This window comes from Rhopilema esculentum, chromosome 21 (assembly GCF_057945365.1).
Source record: "Rhopilema esculentum isolate cy_ngs chromosome 21, ASM5794536v1, whole genome shotgun sequence".
Lineage (NCBI taxonomy): Eukaryota > Metazoa > Cnidaria > Scyphozoa > Rhizostomeae > Rhizostomatidae > Rhopilema > Rhopilema esculentum.
The window spans coordinates 3,397,015-3,416,146 of NC_142835.1; the positions used below are offsets into that span (position 1 = coordinate 3,397,015).

Genomic DNA, 19,132 nt, shown 5'->3' on the forward strand with positions numbered 1-19,132 from the left:
TTAAAGCTTTCACACTCTTTTTTTATAAGAACAATTTTATAAGAACACGAGCCTCAAAACTTGTCAAAAGTTAAGAACAAATTAAGAACAAGCTGAGGCTGAGCTTTTGCAAAATGCAATTTTGAACTACGTATTTTCTCAAAATCGAGAATTTTTAGCGATGTGTGGGTGCTTTTTCGGTGAATATTCAAATTTGTCAGCAAATTAAGGCTGTCTCAATCACTTTGTTGGCAAATGAGGCCTGAACACCTCCTTAGAGCGAAAAAGCTAGCAATAGCACTGCTTACACCCACTTAATTTAAAAACAAATTAAGAACAATCCAGCCTCAGATTTTCGAAAAAAATTAAGAACAGTCAGCCTGAACTTAAATTTACTGGTTCTTATATAAAAAAGAGTGTAAAACAAAGAATACTCATGTTTCACACTTCACGCAGGAATCTTAATTCACGAAATCACGCATAAAAAATCGAGATTTCACCATTTCACGCATGAAATATGGCCAATAACGCATCACGCAAAAATATGGGGGGGGGCATTTATGACCATCTCCTTTGCTCTTTGGTCATTTTTGCCGATATTTGTCGATTTTCGTCTAAATACCACCTTGATGTGGAACTTTACAAACTATTGATGTCCAACACCTTTGATTAGAAACATAATGGGTTGCAACGTTACCCATATAAAGTGGTGTTTGCCATTAGGTTTGGGCTGTATGAATTCAAGGTGGCTTGGGTCCATCAGAATAGCAAAACCGAACTGAAAGAAGTATTTTAAAAAGAGCTGAAAGAGCTTGAAATGAACTAAAGAGCCTCTTTTCCCGGCTTAGAGCCTTGCGGTAGCTCTCATAACAGCGTCAGATTTGGTCAAGTATTATCAAAAAGGCACGAGAAGCTTTGTTGCTTCCACATAATTTGTACATAGCCGTTCATGAAAGTAGGCAATTGTGTTCCAGAATTCGGTATCTACAAATTTAACATACATTACACAATATTACGTTGATCAAATACATTACACAATATCATTCTAATAAGTTATAAAAATATAATCGCTTAAAATCTGCCATGTATCATCCATCATACAGAAAGTTGAATGTCAAAGTTTAAAAGAGAGTCAAAAAACAGTAGATATCATATTTACAGATTTATGCATAAATTTTAGTAGCCTTCATTAATTCTAATCACCGAAGCCGAAGGTTTCCAAATAACATCCAATTGGGACCTAACATTGCAAAATCAGCCTGAGGAAGATGTTTAAATTGTATCGGTTGGGTATCTCTGCTTTGCTTCATAAGCATACCCCCAAACAAGGATTCCGTAGTGCAGAGATGATGAAAATCGAGATCTATTCACAGATTCTTATCAATTTCTTACTCGGGGAAGAAAACATTAACAATGGGATCCAATGAATTTAAAAAAATAGCTGTCTCAGAAGGCATTTGCCTCAGAAGGCATTGCCCCATCTCTCATAAAATCAGGTCTTGTGGCTACATCCCATTACCTATGAAAGCAAGGTATTTGAGGCTAGTGAAATCAAATTCTGCAACATCCCTTGTGAAAAGGTTTCTGACAAATTATCATTTGGTTTGCATAAAAACTGCTTTAACAATAGATCATTTATTCGATAATCGTGGAGATATTCGTCTGGCAGTCCGTAGGCCTTTTGCTATTCGTCTGACAGCGAGCTGTCATAAAATAATGATAATACCGGGGTTGAAAAGATTCAATTGCGTCATCAAAACTTTAGTGAGAAGAATACTGGGCTACTTAACTGATTCAGACATTAGCAAAAGTTAGTCACTGCCACTGTCAATATCACATAGGCCATATCAGTATAAAAGTTTTTATCCCCTGCCTTCTGACAACTACACTGGGTACCAGACTCTACATAAAATAAGAGAGACTCACCCTATAGTTTCTCTCATTTTATGCAGAGTGAGTCTGGTACCCAGGGTATCTGACAACATTCCTTAAAAGCTCTCGGCCTTTTCTTCAATTCCAAACTCTTGGCTTCCTTTGCTGCTGACTGCTGCTGACAACCGCGTTTCAAAAAAATAGAGTTGTCAAGTGATGACGTCACAGAAATCATTTTTTTAAGAATTTTTTAAATTTGTTTCCATAACCTGAAAGAGCATCATGAAATACTCTAAATCTGCAAAATCGTTTAGAGTTATTAAGAATTGGCTGAGATATGACCAGATGAGCACAAGCTCTGATCCCATCAAACCTCTGTAATTTGGCTTCAGTTCATAACTTTATGAACTGAGCCAGAATAGCAGCAATCCGTTGGCAAACTTCAAATCTTCTATTGGCCATTGCTCACCCGATTTTTGACAAACTTAACTGATTTCTATATATGGGAGTACTTTACGGTGTTCTTTTATGCTATGTGGTCAAAATTCGAAAACTCTAAAAATATTTTTTTGTGACGTCACACACACAAGAACTCTATTGCAAAACTTTTCTGCCATCATGATCTCAAAAAACATTATTCTCGATCAAGCCTTTCAAGCCTAATAAACGTAGTTCTGGCTTTAGAGCATATACGGAAAATTCATCCAAAACTCTCTTTTTTCTAGGAACTAAAGTTGCTACAGTGCTGGTTCTCCATTTTCAGATGCTGTAAGACGGGGTATGTAGAAAGCGATTCCTCAACTGAAAAATATCAATTTCCGCTACAAAACCATAAAGATAGGATAACAAATACTCTATCTCTATAGGCAAGACAAATAAAACAGTGAATACGGGAGTACCCATGCTGATTACTTCCATACTAAAATGGAATTTATTTCTTTTTGGGGTCTCGTGAAAACGGAAATGCGCCCATGTCGAAATGGTAAAAGCTGCTTCAGCTTTTAACCTATTGTAAGGTTGAACGAGAACAACCCCATCAAACTTCGATACACGTGTGTCCGGACTAACATTTTCCAAATACCAAATACCGGACTAACATTTTGCAGACTGATGCCTGTACAGACATTTTACATTACGTTTGCCTTATGTTTAGTAGCTGCTTTGAAAAAATAATCATGACATAAATTTATGATAGTCATAGCATAGAGATAGAACATGCTCTAAGGAGAACCTTCATGTTTAAGTGTGTATTGTTGATGAAATTGGCTAGCTTTGGACTCTACGCATGTATGTCGGACGAGCGGTTTTGGTACCGGACGAGCGTTTGATTTCTAGCTATATTTTTCTAATTATATCTTTTTTAACATCAATATCTATAATAAAGTGAATGAAGATTCAAAGGCAAATAAACTGAAAAATATTATTTGAAGTTACATTACACAACTCCCCTCCTCACCACAGTGAGTGCTTTGTCCCTACGTTGGCGATTACGAAACGTAAGAAAGTGGCCAGCCCTGTCACTGTTGTTACGAAAATTCCAACTGCTATTCTCACCGTCACTTTCACGCCGAGTATTCTCAGTCCAATCATATTCTCCCTTATAGATAAATGCTCATAAAGCTGGAATCGCTCTAGGGGCATGTCTATTAACGTATGATGCGGGTAACACTCGTTCCCAGACCTTCTAGTTATGTAATGAACAGCAGCCGAAACGACTGCAGCAGGATAAAGTTTTATAGCAATGCTGGCTAGATCGAATGCTATGCCACCAACATACTGCAGAATCGAATAGTTTGTGCCAAAATCACGGTCCCAATAGGCAATGCTAAACACAATTGCATCAATGGTATGGTATGCCATAGCAAAAGAAATAATTTTTCCAAATTCTCTTTGTGTCCTCTCTATCCACCGACTCAGTTCGTTGTACACGCCTAGAAGTAGACCCACTCTTCGCCTTTCATCCGCTCTACTTCGATTTGAGTTCTGGAATACCTCCTGCATACGTTCTACAAATATCTGCGCTTGCAAAGCATGTATATGGCAAACAAAGCCATATATGCTAAGCCAACTGGACCACCATCCTGTCGTGTAAATCACTGTAAAACCGTACACTATATGATGCCAAGTCCGACTGAAAAACGGTAGCCAATGGATATAGAAGAAGACAGCTGCAAGTATCCACATGCCAAGAGAGAAAGCACTATACATGCGAGAAAGAAATCTTATCTTGACTCTGTGTTCAAAAGAACTCTGCATGACACTCGAAATCAACGCATCGTAGCTTCCAAATCTGAAATAATATTTTATGAATGCAAAAGGCAATGTCAGATTCATCAGCGTAAAACAGCTGTTTGCTATCGATCCAACCCTCCACTTCTCTGATTTCCCATGTAGAACGTATTCAAAACCTGCATAAGAAGTGAATAAAGCTTAAACGATCTTGTTGCTGCAAAAATATTATCTGGTAAATTTCAGTCTCGATTCTTACCTACTTGATAAATAAATAGTACTACGTAACAACATTACGTAGCCCACTAAACGCCAAGGACCGAGATACCGGGGGTTCGGGGGGAGGGGCCTTGCCTCCCCAAAAAAAAACTTAAGTTGCATTTATGCGTACAATACTTATAAGTAGAATACTTCTATTTTGTAAAATATGGCTTTTGTTACACTGATTTATCAGGGCTGCCCCCACCCCAAACAAAAAGTTTTATCTCGGTCTTTGATAAAGGCATAAAGGCCTCTAACGAAATAATGAGAGCTAAACATTTCAACCCTTCAAAGAGAGATGAAAAACTTTCATATTTCTTTTTCAGCACCTAAAGTACCTAAATTGAAATTCAAACAATTGTCATGTTAACTAAAAAAACTAATGCAGCACCATGCCATAAAATACCGAATCATTACAATTATTTTTAAAGACACTCTTTATAATTATACTCTCTATTTCTTTTCCTAAATGCTGCTAACCCCCACCCCCCTCATAAAAACTATGTTGATATAATCTTTGCCTTAAAAAGAAAGCTTGCCACACTTCATATAAACCCCACTACCCTGGGGCTGGAACACATCTGGAATTTTCTAGAGGGGGCTTCACCATCCCTGACAACGTTTTAATGGAAAAAAGTTACTACGAATAACAGAAACAGCAGTATGTTATATCGAATACACAATGCTTTCTTGATTTGAGAAGCGGCAAAACATTTAGCTCTCCCATCGGGGAGAATATAAATGTATATATTTTGTGATTTCTGAAGAAGAAAACTATAGTGTTATTAAGTGATAACGTCACAAAAATCGTTTTTAGAATTTTCGAAATTGGATCTGAAAACCCGAAAGTGCAGAATAGAAGACCTTAATACTTTATAAAAATAACATAACCAGTTAAATTTGCAAATAATTGGCTAAGATATGGCCACATGAGCACAGGGTCGTGTTTCGTTAGCAACTTCATATCTTTCATTGGCCATTTCTTACCCGCTTTTAGACACACTTAACTGATTTCACAAGTATTTTGTGGTTTTCATTTAGCTTCTGTGGTCAAAATTCAAAAATTTTAAAAATGGTTTTTGTGAACTACATTTACGAACTCTATTTTTTGATGGTGTAATATGCGTACTCGCGTTAACTTTTCTTTTGTGAGTCTAGATGAAGAGGTCAGGGACATAGCCTAGCTAGCGGGGGGTGTAGGGGGTGTAACATCCCCCAATACTTCACGAAATCGTCGGCAAGTCTTCAGTCTGTCTACAAAAGCCTTAGTGTTTCTGTAAAATCATCTATCAATTCTTTTCCACCTATGTCTTCGTCGGTAAATTTTTCTATTGATGACCCTGGAAGGTCAAGCGACGCTACTGAGCATGGTAGCCTGGTTACATCATTGTTGTTGTCCTTTCGATGTAACTTATTGAAAATCATAAAACTAACAATGGAGTACAATGTTCCTTACCTAGAATTGAGAGCATGCTTCCAAGCAGAATTAAGTATGTCAAGGCTGAGTAAAAATGAAAGGGCCATAAGCAGTTTTTCGGTTGCCAAACACCAAGCACCCTCAGCATGTAGAAGCAGGGCCTAGGCATCTTCAATTGATCTACAAAACTAAATTGATCTAGACACGGCAATTCAGCTCTATCTGGGATCTCCAGATGCACAACATAACCGTCCACCTCTTCACGGCTCATTATTATCTGACAAGTATTCTCTCGTCCTTCCTCCATTTTGCTAATAGCATTGCTTTTCATCGTCTCTCGATTGTTCATATTTTCTGATTCGAAGTGCGAAGTTCAGTTGAAAGGTCAACAACCAACTTCCGCATTGATGTGTGTACCAGACATGTGATGGATGCATGCGAGGAGAGTAGATTTTTGTATTTTTACCCACCAGCAGAAATGTTGGGAAAGGGGGAACTGGGGGCACGTGTTCCAGCCCCTTTTATGAAAATGTTGAAAAATTGTCCATAAAATTTTAAAATATGCCCATTGCTACCTTAAGCAAAAACCTTCTGCCTTAGCAAAAGCACAGACTCGAGAGCGCGCCTCCCTTTTAATTTGCTATGAAACAAATAGAGATTTATTTTACCTTGCCAGAACCCCATTTTCTCTGTCCGTCTCTGTCTGCAATTTTAGTGGGAAAATATAAGTCCGGGCACACGTGTATCGAAGTTTAATAGGGTTGCCCTGCAGGGGCGCCGGAGCACGGGGGCAGAGGGGGCATAGGGGGCAGCATTTTGCCCTTGTGAAAATGGCACTGTGTTTATGCGAATGGAATGAATATGTAAAATGTCAAGTTCTTGGGTGAGATAAAACGTTGGTGCGGTTAGGAACAAAATGAAAGCAATTAAAACATTGGGTGCAACTAAGCCTAATTTTGAAGAGAGACGTGTCATTTTGGTTAAAAAATTTGGACCCATAATTCCACACATGTCTGAAAAAATGTGACCCATAATTCCGCGAACATGATGCAAACTATACCCATAATTCCGCAAAGCAAATAACAATTTCAAAGCACAAGAAAATCATCAAACAAATTTTGCATGTCCTTTGCTAAAAATCTCAATATTGACATATTTCATACTTTCATTTTTAACTGGACATTCATTTTGTTAACGCTCAATCTCCCTCCTAATAGTTTTTTAAAAACTGATACCGATTGTTCCGCACTTTTCAGAAAAAAGGTATCCTAAAAAGTTGCACGTCCCCCTACCTTCAATCATGTTAAGGTACCCCCCCCCCCCCCAGCAAATGCCTAAACAACAGAATGGGAAATTTTAGACTGGCCTTTTAGATTAAAAGTTTTATCGGTACCAAAGTATTATGTTATATCATTTTTTGTTATAATTCTAATAGTAGTCATTGAAAATGTGCCCTTTTTGAGTAGCTGCCCCCACCGCCTCAAAATGCTTCCCGCGTCCCTGGTTGTCCTCGTCCAGCCTTACAATAGGGTAAAGACTGATACAGCTTTCACTATTTCGACATGGGCGCATTTTCGTTCTCACGAGATCCCAAAAAGAAATGAATTCCATTTTAGAATGGAAATAATCAAACATGACAAAAGTTTGCCTAAAAATAGTGAAAACGACTGCAACAAAAAGATTGCAAGAACTATTGTGAAAACGTGTATTTTGAGCTTGGCGCCTTCTTTTTCATTTTTCCTGAGCGGCTACCCAACCCTCTTTTGCGTGGTCAGGAACTCGCCCCTCCTTGCTTAAAGGCAGGACGATTGAAGCTTTGAGGGATCAGCCGAAAGTTGAAAAAATCTAGCAAGAACGAATTTTGCTTGACACTTGTATTCAGCACGGGTTGTACAGTATACAGACGCTACTTGCAGATGTTTTGAAGCTCCCCAAGTTTTATCTCTTAGCCCCTATGAGTAAATCTCCGGCAGAGAGGTCATTTACTATACAAAGTAGATTGATTTCATATCTCAGGAACCCTATAACTGAGATAATGTGTAACAGTTTACTCATTCTAATCTTAATATACACAAACACAGAACAGACAAACTAGATATAGCTGAGATAGCAAACGATTTTGCCTCACGAAACAACGTAAGAAAATAACAGTTCCTTGTAAGTTTTAGAAAATAACTTTAGTCAAGTCTCGCTCTTAATATTGTATATGTCATTTTCCATATTCCAGTATATTTTTGCATTCTTGGTTGTGGCACTTAGAATAAAGGGTGTGGCTAAAGTGTTTTTTAAACCCCTATGCTCCCACCTGCCAAATGCTTCCCACGACTCTGGTTGCCGTAGATTAAATATTCGAAGTCAAGGACTTACTACTTAAACACGGACCAGTGCACTCAAGCTGAAGAAAATATTTGCTCTCTTCAGTGATAGACAGACATTTCTACCTCATCATCTTAATTTTGAAAAGGTGCCTTATTTTACCGATCCACCATAAGTCCTCGAATTCAATTGAGGGATTACTAAACTGAATCACAGACAGATGAAGCTGCAAATAATATTCAAAAGAAAAATTCATACAACCTTACCCTATGCAAGTAATTCACTTAGTGACAGAAATTTAATGCCAGTCTTCGTCATTAGAACAATTGATAACTAGAAATTCAGATGCCGCGATAAGATTAACATCCTTCGAACATGGGGTTGGATCTTGTTTAAGGGGGCTTTGGAAGGTGGGGATGGGTTAATCGTAGATTTACGTTAACTTCTGTAACAGTGGTATCTTTGTTTCTCCTTTCATCTCATGTTTTAAAGGTTAAATAAACATCGTGTTTAAATAAATCTGAAAACCAAAATAAGAAAAGTAACCAATTTTTTCCTTTCCCAATTGTTTTGCTATTTGCTGCTGCAAAATTCCCTTGTTGATAGTACTACTCCTTTGAGCGTTAGTAAATCAAGGTGTGCGGAAAATTTGTTCTGTAGAACCAAATTTTCTTAGCCTCTTTGAAGAGATTTTAATTTAGGGACGAATTTTTCTGGTTTATTTCTACGGTACACAGAAGAACTGCTTCAAAGAAAATGATTTCCATTCTGGATACCTCAACATTTGCATTAACTACCCAACTAAGTTTACAGAAGTATAAGTAGATACTCTCATAATAACGAAGGCAAATGCTTTTCAACAAAACATACTGAAACAAAAAATCTACCCCCCCCCCCCCTTTACAATAAACCAACTTCCAAACGCTTGCAACGACACTAATTTGGCGGCGTAAAAATTGGTGGAAAACCTCGTTAGTTCAATATTTCCTAATTTGAATGATTCCACCATAAATGTGAAACCTATTTTTTAGAAAATGGCCCTCGTGATGTCCCCTTAAAAAGATATTGCATGCTATTTTTGATCATCAATTGATACGAGTCTCCATGATTATTCTTACGCCTGTCCTCCAATAAATTCTACAATTCTTACAAGAAAAGCACAGAAAAACGTTTTACAAAAGTGCATACCCTAATTCGGTAAGTATTATAAACATATCACCTGAGGGGTACAGAAACAAAAGCTATGAACAGCTAACAGGACACGACTACGACACAAATACACAAAGATACGTAAAAACAATCCCTCAACAAAACAAAATTAAACTTTCTAAATCTACTATCTGTTTTCTACCACTTGCCTGGAGTGGACACTCAATGGTATAGCATAAAGGGGTAGTCAGACACCAAGGGTCTGAATTCCATCAATTCTGAAATCTCTAGGTACGAATTAATAGGAAATGTGACACGATTTTTTTAGGGAATTTGAGTAAGACACCATCGTTAAAAAATCAAAAGCTATGTGAAAGCTACTGAAGAATGTTAGACAGTTTATCAATATTTGAAATACGAAACTGACTATTCGAGGATTTTACATCTATGGGTTGCCCATAGATTGTTCTGAACTTACCTCCACGTATGCTAACATTGAATGTCTCACGTGACACTAATTGTACAAGATGATACCATCTTCAGAGATGGGTTTATCTAGCCTACAAAAATACATAACTGCTAATCCACAAACATTCAGCCCTCTGCAACTCTATTTTAGCCTGTAATCACTAATGGGAGTTTATATACTTCCGTCCTTGAATATCTTCATAGACACAAAATGCAAGGGATTTTCCCCTTACTCCAAAAAGCTATGAAGACTTCATTAGCTATAGATATTTTAAATATCAATAGTTTTTTTATATTTGCAAATTTCAAATTCTTGCATCCTGTCGTACTTATGCAGTCCTACACCGAATACCTTGGCTGGGCCTGGTTCACAGGTTTCAAGAATGTCTTGTGAATGCAGTTCTTCAAATACCAATAACTAGTCCGACTACAAACGACTCAAACACACACATTTGCTTTTTAATAAAGCAATTTAATATATATTTATACTAGTATATGAATTAAAGTCCTAATCACTATTTTATTTCATTTCTTAAGGCTATTCAAATTTTCTTCAAAATGCCAGGATAATGTATATACTATACTGTCTATCACACGCCTATTCAAATTCTGATCTACATTGCTTTTGGTGTGTTACTTTGATAAAACTAGCTTCTAGCATAACTGCATTGCGACGTCATGATGACCCAAACATCACAACTTTAATACTGGCACTTGCGAGTATTTGTGTAGCCTCAAGTATATCAATGGTACAATACAGTTGTTTATCAAATCAAATCTTATCATAACCCTTCAAGTTTAAACCCTAAACCATTACTTCCAACACATGCCTGATTTCCTTGCCCTCCAAACTCTTTGGCACTGCCTCAGTCCCCCAAAATCGGCCAGTTTAGGTGTAAATGTTTTTGATTGTTTTTGAACCGTACGGCTGGCTACACATGTCAACTCGAGTCTTCCACAGTCATATCTATGGAGTTGCAGGAGGCGTCATAGTCTCGACATATTGGCTAATGAACTGTCCGGGAATATGCCTGTACCCGTCCGGTGGAGGTGGCATTGACAGCATTACCGGTTCACCTTTGAAATAAAAGGACTGTATGAGAAAACAAAATGATAGGTCTTACTTCTAGGTGAATTCAAATTCTATTCAAGATTTACATCACTGAAAGAGAGCCTTGTCCAAATTGTCGTCTATAATCAGGTAGTATCAGGTGATATCTCAAAATCCATGCTTGATAAATTCTCCCAAAATCCCTACCCTCAACTCACCGCCATCCCCCAGCACCCCCCACATCCCTCCCTTGCTTCGAAACATCCAAAACAGATAATCGCCATGTACAAGGAACCTCGATTACAGACCTGTTGGCCAAATGAACGCCTGAAGCGGCGGAAGATGAACTGGCATCATAGGTTGTCTCTCCTGACTGACAGGAAAATACATTTCCGGTGGAACAGGAATCAAAGAAGGCATTCCACTTGGACCGGCAACCGGTACAGGTACTTGTATTTGCTGACCAGGCATCGACATCGGTGAGGAGCATATCTAAAATGCATTAAATAATAAATAATTCATAAAACTAAAAGCAATTAGGTTTGAGCACAGTGAAAGAGGCAGGGGGTGGCAGATACACCTGCTCATCAAGGGAAGAGGGGTGCAAAATTGTTCTTAAGGCCAAATAAGTTTTTCAAGCAGGACAATGATCTACTTAACCAAAAGTTAGTCATGGGCGTTTCCTTCGGACAAAATTGGCGTTCCCTGTTGGGAAGAGGGTGTTTTCTCGTGGTAAAAAGAGTGCGGCCTAGATATCTCCCCCCCACTCCTAGAGCTTAGAGGCTGGCGCCGCCATTGATCCATTCGTTCCCTCAAAAAAGAATTGGTTCCCTGGTGTGACTTGGGTCCTAAACTGGGGCGTAAGGGAACGACAGAGGTAGTGAAAGAATGAAAAAAAGAAAGACAACGCTCAAAAAAATTTTTTTGCGGGTACTATACATAACAAATCTGTAATTTTATAAAAAAGAAGATAAAAAAGCGAGGGTCTTTATAAAAATTATCTCACCATCTGAGGTCCCATTACTGGTGATATACTGCCTTGATATATGGGTCCGTAAACCTGAGATGGTCTCCTCTGTGCAGCTTTGACACGTGCCTGAAGATGAGGCGGAGGATGGAAGTAGCGGCAACTGATTCTCTGGCACTCTCCCTTCATGTAGTCCATGCAGACAGTTATGTACCCATCTACACCGGGAGGGATCATTGGCGGGGGGTGAGCAAATGGACATATGCATTCTTCATGTGGACACGTGTTGTTCATGAAATCACTGCAAACCTGAAAGCAATAAAAGCTCTTGCAAAGAAAATCTGTTATGTTTCATTGGCATTCTTGTGATATTATTTGCATATGTGCCTACAAGACTTACAGTAAATCCCACAAAGAAATAACTGCTTCTTCAAGACATTGTTTTTAGGTCTTATTTCAAAGCTGCACGTGGGCGTTCTATGGTCACAGGTTGTATTTTGAAGATAACTTGATCGGTGATGCCTAAAAAGAGGGGTCGTTCGTTTGGACCAGATGGTTCAAATATCTTATTTGGAGCAAATAAGATTTGTTTGGCTAAAATAGGTTCTCAAGTGATTCACAGATTCACAAAAGAAACATTCAAAGTAAAAAGAATTAAAATTATCTTATTGATAAAGAAATATCTTGAGAGCTCGCTGATTACCTCGAGTTTGTCTGACTTGTCCAGTCTTCTTGGCAAATTTGGGCTTCGTGGGGAAGGGGGTTCCGATGGGAGCTTTTCTGAGCTGTGCCATCTTGGCATCCAGTGGCCAAGGGGCTTTTGTAAGAAAAAGCAAAATTATTTAACTCAACATATAGTTCAAGTCAATGCATAGATATTTTGAAACCGATGGGACAAATTAGAAGCTGTAAGACAAAGAAAATCAGCCTATTTGTAGCTAGTTAACCTTCCAAGTATGACAACATGTTTCAAATGGAGAAGGCCTGAGACTTTTGCAAAACAAAACTTACCAGGCTCTGGAGAGGTCCTTCTGTGAATGGCATATGGGAATGAGGGAACACGTGGTCTCTATGGTAAGATGCTACACGTTGTTGTTGATAGGCCTTTCCCAACGATTCTAGATGCTCGCTGATGTGCTTTGGGGGATGAAAGTACTTGCATTTATCCCTTTGACATCTGCCCTGAAATGATTAAAAAAGCACTATAATTTTCTGACAATACACAAAATTCATGCCGATTTTATTGATTAGCCATTAGATGTTACGTATGACATATTATATACTATGTATAATATTCTATACGTTATGTGCATTATCTAGCACAGCCTGCTATCAAGATAGGATTTAGGAAACACGGAAGCAGGAAGACTGACGGGGCACAGCCCCTAACTATCCCCAAAATGTGCTTCAAATGCAATGAAAATCCTTACTCTTAGCTATTAGCCCTCTCCCTGTCCGTACTCACTCCGCGGTCTCTGATAGGATAGAGTTGCAAAGGAGCGAAAATTGGCTTGGGTTTTGGAGCGCTGTGAACCCCTCAAGGGGATGGGGACAAGCATCAGATAACATTCTAAAGACCGGTGTTTTAGATGCTTTTATGTTCTATAAGTGGTGCGCTATAAGTGTGCCAAAATGAAGTATAACAATTGTAGCTAAAAGAAAGGAGAGAAAAAATAAGGTTAGAAGCATTTCCACAACTTTTTATATACACTCATCATTCTCACTACTCCCGATCATTTACTAAACTGTTGCTATCTTGTCACTGAAAAAGGAGCGACATTTTCATGAGTACTTCTAGCCAAGTCATGATTGCAGAGGTTTTTAGTCACACCCATGCACTCCATCTGCAAATACCCGAACAAGATAGGACGCTGTTCGCTTTTACCGCATAATTAGAATCTCTAAAATAGCAAGGGCGAGCGTATGGTTCAATTCAATAAATGGTCGAGTCCCTCTCTCTTAGAAAATTAAGCTATTGAATTATAAGTTATCATAAATTTTGCAACTTTGCATCTCAATTTGAACTTTCTTACCGGTTAAGAGGTAGGCAATGTAGGTAACGAAAAGAAAAAAAGTGTTAAATAATTAGGTCTTGACTCTGTCTCCGTTTTTGGGGGAGCGATGCAGTAAGACTGAGGTCTTACCTGGCTCATTTAGTATTATTTAGGGACGGCACAATTCGTTCTACCACTTCCCCCCGTCTGCTCTGGGACCTTGGTGTTGGCAGAGTCATGGTTTAAATTGCGCTTGGAATGGTGGGTCATGCTGTAGGGAAAAGGGGCATGATCTCATGGACCATAACCATTACCTTCAAAGTCTGCAGTAGCTAGAGCCACTTCTTAACATAACAAAGGTACTCAATAAAACCTTTACAGTGGCAGGGCATCGAATCTCTACGTGTAGGATCATAACATAGTAAACATAATAGTTATGTTAGATTATTCTATTAACTATGCTAATAATAAAAATGCTACGTTCTTATTAGCAGACGCAATGTGGGGTTTTCCGTCCAGCATCATAGTAGGAAAACAGGACTAACATTTGAAATCATAGCTGAGTAAGGTCACAGAATAGAAATGACTGTGACCTTACTCATTTCTATTCTGTGGTAAGGTTAATGGAAACGCGTGCGCAAAGAACGCACTTTAGGGCACTTTGGCAACCCACATTTTGAAACGACACTGAAGAAAAGTGAAATGCTTATCTTAAAGCTTATGGGGAGATTTTTGACAAGTTTCTTTGTAAATTTTTTGCGGGAGAAAATATGTCCCCTGGCTTCTACAGTGCTGCATGGTTTGTCAGCTTTCTGAATCTCCTTGGACAAATCGGAAGGAAGGATGCAGATTTCGTGTTTACATTTGCTCGTCTAGGCTTTCAGATTGGCAATAAGAATTACATTGACAAATATTGTCACGCAAACGATTAGAGTCACGCAAACATACATCCCTTTGGTGTCCTGTATATATTTTCCCAGGAGAAGTAAATTGTGACTTCCTTCACGCACGTTATACGCACAGTAAATTCACCTCGAGCAAAAACAGAGGCCCTCCAAAAACACATGAGGTATAAATCTGAGTACCTAAATAAGCGTAAATACATAAAACCATGTGCTACAGTGCAACTATAATTACACGGAGAAATTCAGAAAATTCGTATTATTTCTTAATGGTGCAGATATGACGCCAGCTTTTTTAGCATTCTGTGCCAGGGCACCTCGGAAAGCAAAGTAATTTTGCCCATTTTAGATGTTTGCAAAGCCAGGTGCAAGCTTACGTTTGCCTTTCTGATCTCTGACTTAAACCCGATTCATATTAAGGTGTGAGAGCATCCGTGATGTCGTCAGGACGCTTTTCCATTAATCTGCCTCATACCCCATAAAATCTCAAGTGAACCCCAGGTAAAGATATCATTGCAAGAAAATCATCTATAAGTGAAACTAATTCCTGTATAAACATGTTAAAACGCATTATTCCTACACAAAAAATTAAATAAAGGTGCTAAGTGCCCCGCAAGCACTACACAGGCCTCGAATGCTGCCAAGTGCTTAGCCAGGTATTTTCTGGCCCAATCTACGAAGACTTTTTACATCAGCTGATGAGGCGTGGCTCAACAACCTATGTTTGCCTATTGATATCTGAAAGAATTCAGTACATCCTTTTTTGTAAGTTTTACCCAACCTCGATATGCGTACAGAATTTTCTTTTTGAGCCTAAATTTATTCATAAAGTACTCTTTTTTTAAAAATTCGATATGGTTTTGGGGTTAAAACCTTGCTGTAGAACAACACTTTTTGAAAAATGAGATATGTAAGATTTGCGATTCCCTTTATAGAATTGCAAAACAGGCAACTGCTGAAAAGTGAGACGCAAATATGCGAGCATAGGCTGAGAAATATTCTCAAAATTGCATGATTTTGAGCCAGAATATTCTTATAAACAATATTCTTATGATAAAGAATGTGGGGAAAATGAAAAAAATTAATTCTAGAAATATTCCTTGAAACATTTCATAACAGGTTTTGACAAAGGTTTTGGTTAAGTTTAGGGGCATTCAGAAAAAAGTACCTGAAAAACAATAGAAAGATGAAGATATTGCTCACTTATTTTATCAACATTGCATTTCTACCTGGGCCTTCTCTGTGACAAAATTAAGAAAAATTTTAAAGAGACAACAAGATCATAACGCCAGGTGCCAGGCCGCGAAAAGAAGAATTCTCCGTTCGAGGTTGACGTCATCGATTTGGTATCTCGTTATCTTCGAATCTTTCTCAAAAATGGACTTCAGAATTGAAATTTTCATTTTTAAGTTAGTTTATACTGAAAAAAAATCATGTTGTTTGGTCGTTCGGTCGCGAGTTACTTTGCTTTGAATATTTAGATATTTCTCTTTAGATTTCATTGCACCAATTCTATGATCCATTTTTGCCAAATGTGAAGATAAAAAATTGCCCGGATCAGAGAATCCCAAGAGTCAACAAAACAGGGCTTATAAATTTAATCGTGAGCTTGCTCTAGGCTATTCAATTTATCTTTAATAAATGAACTGTTTAGATCGCATAAACAATAAAGAAGGAAGTTTTAATAAAAAATCCTGTTTCTGTATTTAAACCCCCTGTTTTCCTTCTGGAAAAACTAGGTCATTAATTCTCCCTTTGTGGATTACGAAACATGAAAATTGTTGTCAAACGACTGTAATTTGTGTGCTTATTGTAAAGCTAAAACCATCTTGGTTTTCCAGCTCGGTATTCATGTCAAACAAACAACAACAAAATTCGTTCTGGGTTTCTTATTTCTAGCATTATTCGCCTTTACCACTGGAATTAGCTCAGCAAATCTGTTTATCCGTAGCTTTCGGCCTTGTTTGTTTATCCAAACAATACAATTTCTCATAATCAGCCTAGGGCATTATATCCCTTCAGATTTGTAGCAGGAGAAAGGGCTCAACGAAGCGAGTTGTTTCTTCCTCTACCTAAGGAAATTTATAATTGCTTTAGTTGTCTGATATAGCTTCCTTTCATGAATTTCATTAGAATTTACAGGTTTACAATCAATACCTACAGAATGCAAAACAGATAACAATATCCCGTAAGATGATTTTTTGGTGTCGCAAGAAAACAATAAAAAACGGGGTAGACGTCCAACAACTTAAAGATGTGGTGTCGCAACCCTCGCGCCACGGAACAATACAACAGTTATGTACCAAGAACAATAACCAATTGTTTCCTGTCTGGAAATCTTCTCTGCAATTTAGCATAGGCCAAATCTCAAGGGGCGTAGACTGTACATAGGCCTATAGGCAAACTCAGATGGCGAACTCACATTCAAAAAAGCAGGTGGCATGATTCTTGGCCTATAACCTTCTAAAAGCAAGCAAAGCATTTAACAAGTTTGTGTTTGAATGCTCAAAAGAAAATCTCCTGCATACCTGTTCACCCGTTGTATTTGTCAACGTTTTATTTCTCTTTGAATACCCTAATAGTGTCCTTACTTGCTGGTTTTGCGGGTAGACATTCATAAACAAAACTTGCTTATAGTTTAGCTTTACCTCAGTAAAGGTCAATTTTAGAGTAAGGGGAAAAGTCAAAAGTGAAAGGTTGATTTCATAGCGACCTCCCATTCTTGATTCGCAAGGTTTGGGTAAAGAACAGAGTATTAGAAATGCGGGAAAGTAACTTAATATCTTAATACATACTTTCATTGCATCAAAACATGCGGTAACTTTGCCAGCTTCCACAATACAGTTTGCTGGAGGATGGGCATATGCACATTCACCTTCGGTTCTGGGACACTTGTGTGCTATGAAGTCTTGACAGACTTGCACTTGCAGCCACCTTGGATCCCTGACCTTTACCCTCTGTGGCCTTGGTGAGCTTTGCGGTGATGCAGTGCCATCACTATTCGAATCCCGTCCTTGTCCAATCGTCATTTCAAAAAGAACGCAATCGAGGGTCCTCGCACCACACAGTGGTAGTTCAATATACAGACGCCTATACAAATGCAGGTGAGTCTGAGTCTCTGATTGGGATGTCTCAGACCTTTTAAAGCACGCGCATCTGCGCATGTCGAGCAAAAGACAATAAACACAGCGTCCATAGAATAGCAGGTCACTTTCTTCTTGTTTTCTTTTCTATCCAAACACGGGGGTCATGTCTGTCTTATATTGCTGTAAGGAACATGGGTCAGTTGGAACGAAAAATGCTTCTCGAAAAACTATCTAGCGAATAGGTGCATGACGAAATGCCACTAGCAAAATTTTTGTTAACAATATTTTTGAACACTTGATTTTTACATAATTTTCATGAAACAGAGAGAAAAAATTCAGAATGGCAAAAAAGTACTTTTGTTTTTAGGGCTGCACTCTTTTAGATTATGATATCCTTAGCTTTTAGTCCGAATTTCTCATATACATACATCTACATTTCAAGTAGGATAGAATAGGCCATGCCTGGCAACTGGCAACTAGTTTATTATTTGCAATCACCCTGGTTACACAAGTGGATGATCTTGAAAGGATTTAAAGTGGGGGTCAATTTTCCATCAAATTTTGGCCCTAATTTGCTTGTTTTCCATCTGTTGCTGAAAAGTCATGTTTTCCCCGGCTGCAAAATACTTTTGGATGTCTTTAGAAGGCGACTTGGCACAAGTGATCGTAAACATCGTTAAAATTGTCTTTAAAATAGTGTGGAAGTGCACGCAAAATGAGTGACCAACGACTATCTATGTCATTCGAATCATCTGGCAATGTCACATTATTTCATGTTCTGACGATGCGTCAACCTAATTTAGCGAAGATGTTATAGGAATGCGTGGCTTTCAAATTGATAAAGCCACAATGGCACATAAGCACAGGGTTTTGTCCACCAGTTGCCAATAGAGTCTCTAATTGGATGTTATGTGTGCCAAACCTTATAATATTATATTCATTAATATTCATTAGTTGATAACAAATTGAGTTCACCACTTTTGAAATTTTTGTGTTTTTATAAATAAAAAAACATTTAGAAACACCAGACTTACAAACATGGCTTTCGATTTTAAGGGGTTACTTTGATAATTGAGAGTTCTGTGGGAGGAAACGATCAATACTTAGGTTTAGCGTTAAGCAAAAAAGTCAATGGTCGAAAGCGCTAGCTTTCCCAAAATCACGATTTGTTTTTCGCATTTAAATAAAAACAAAACTCTATCGTGATCAAAACTCAACGTGAAAACGTTTTCAAATTTAAATTTTTTTTAACTATGAAAGAAAAATAAAAAATTAAGGCATCTAACTTATTTACCCCTTGTTTACCAAAACCTCCTTCCCCTCCGGAGACCCTATTTGTAATCGAATCTCTTCACTCTGCATTTTCACTCAAATGTGGTCGGACATTAGAACGCTGAAAACGAAAACAGTTTTCTAAGAAAATCAAAAATCAATAATTTTT

At 38.1% G+C, this 19,132-nt stretch overlaps 2 protein-coding genes across 2 annotated transcripts; both read right to left on the bottom strand.

Moving 5' to 3' along the window:
- Positions 1–32: 32 nt before the first annotated feature.
- LOC135684454 (uncharacterized) lies at positions 33–6,439 on the bottom strand. Its single transcript, XM_065200028.2, has 2 exons — positions 5,798–6,439; positions 33–4,259 (listed from the first exon to the last, which is right to left on the bottom strand). The coding sequence occupies exons 1-2, from the start codon at positions 6,105–6,107 to the stop codon at positions 3,304–3,306; spliced, it is 1,266 nt and encodes a 421-aa protein (XP_065056100.2). The 5' UTR covers positions 6,108–6,439; the 3' UTR covers positions 33–3,303.
- A 2,401-nt stretch (positions 6,440–8,840) lies between these two features.
- LOC135684455 (muscleblind-like protein 3) lies at positions 8,841–17,747 on the bottom strand. Its single transcript, XM_065200030.2, has 6 exons — positions 17,401–17,747; positions 12,721–12,891; positions 12,413–12,526; positions 11,749–12,018; positions 11,051–11,234; positions 8,841–10,768 (listed from the first exon to the last, which is right to left on the bottom strand). The coding sequence occupies exons 1-6, from the start codon at positions 17,632–17,634 to the stop codon at positions 10,659–10,661; spliced, it is 1,083 nt and encodes a 360-aa protein (XP_065056102.2). The 5' UTR covers positions 17,635–17,747; the 3' UTR covers positions 8,841–10,658.
- Positions 17,748–19,132: the final 1,385 nt, after the last annotated feature.

What these genes read in the sequence shown, in the direction of transcription:
- LOC135684454 (XM_065200028.2), bottom strand. Translation starts at nt 6,107, where the DNA reads ATGAACAATCGAGAGACGATGAAAAGCAATGCTATTAGCAAAATGGAG. An exon ending in AAGCATGCTCTCAATTCTAG is followed by an intron (nt 4,260 to 5,797) that starts GTAAGGAACATT and finishes CTTCTTATGCAG; the next exon opens with GTTTTGAATACGTTCTACAT.
- LOC135684455 (XM_065200030.2), bottom strand. Translation starts at nt 17,634, where the DNA reads ATGACGATTGGACAAGGACGGGATTCGAATAGTGATGGCACTGCATCA. An exon ending in CATGTTTTGATGCAATGAAA is followed by an intron (nt 12,892 to 17,400) that starts GTATGTATTAAG and finishes TAATCATTTCAG; the next exon opens with GGCAGATGTCAAAGGGATAA. An exon ending in ACAAGTCAGACAAACTCGAG is followed by an intron (nt 12,019 to 12,412) that starts GTAATCAGCGAG and finishes TATTGCTTTCAG; the next exon opens with GTTTGCAGTGATTTCATGAA.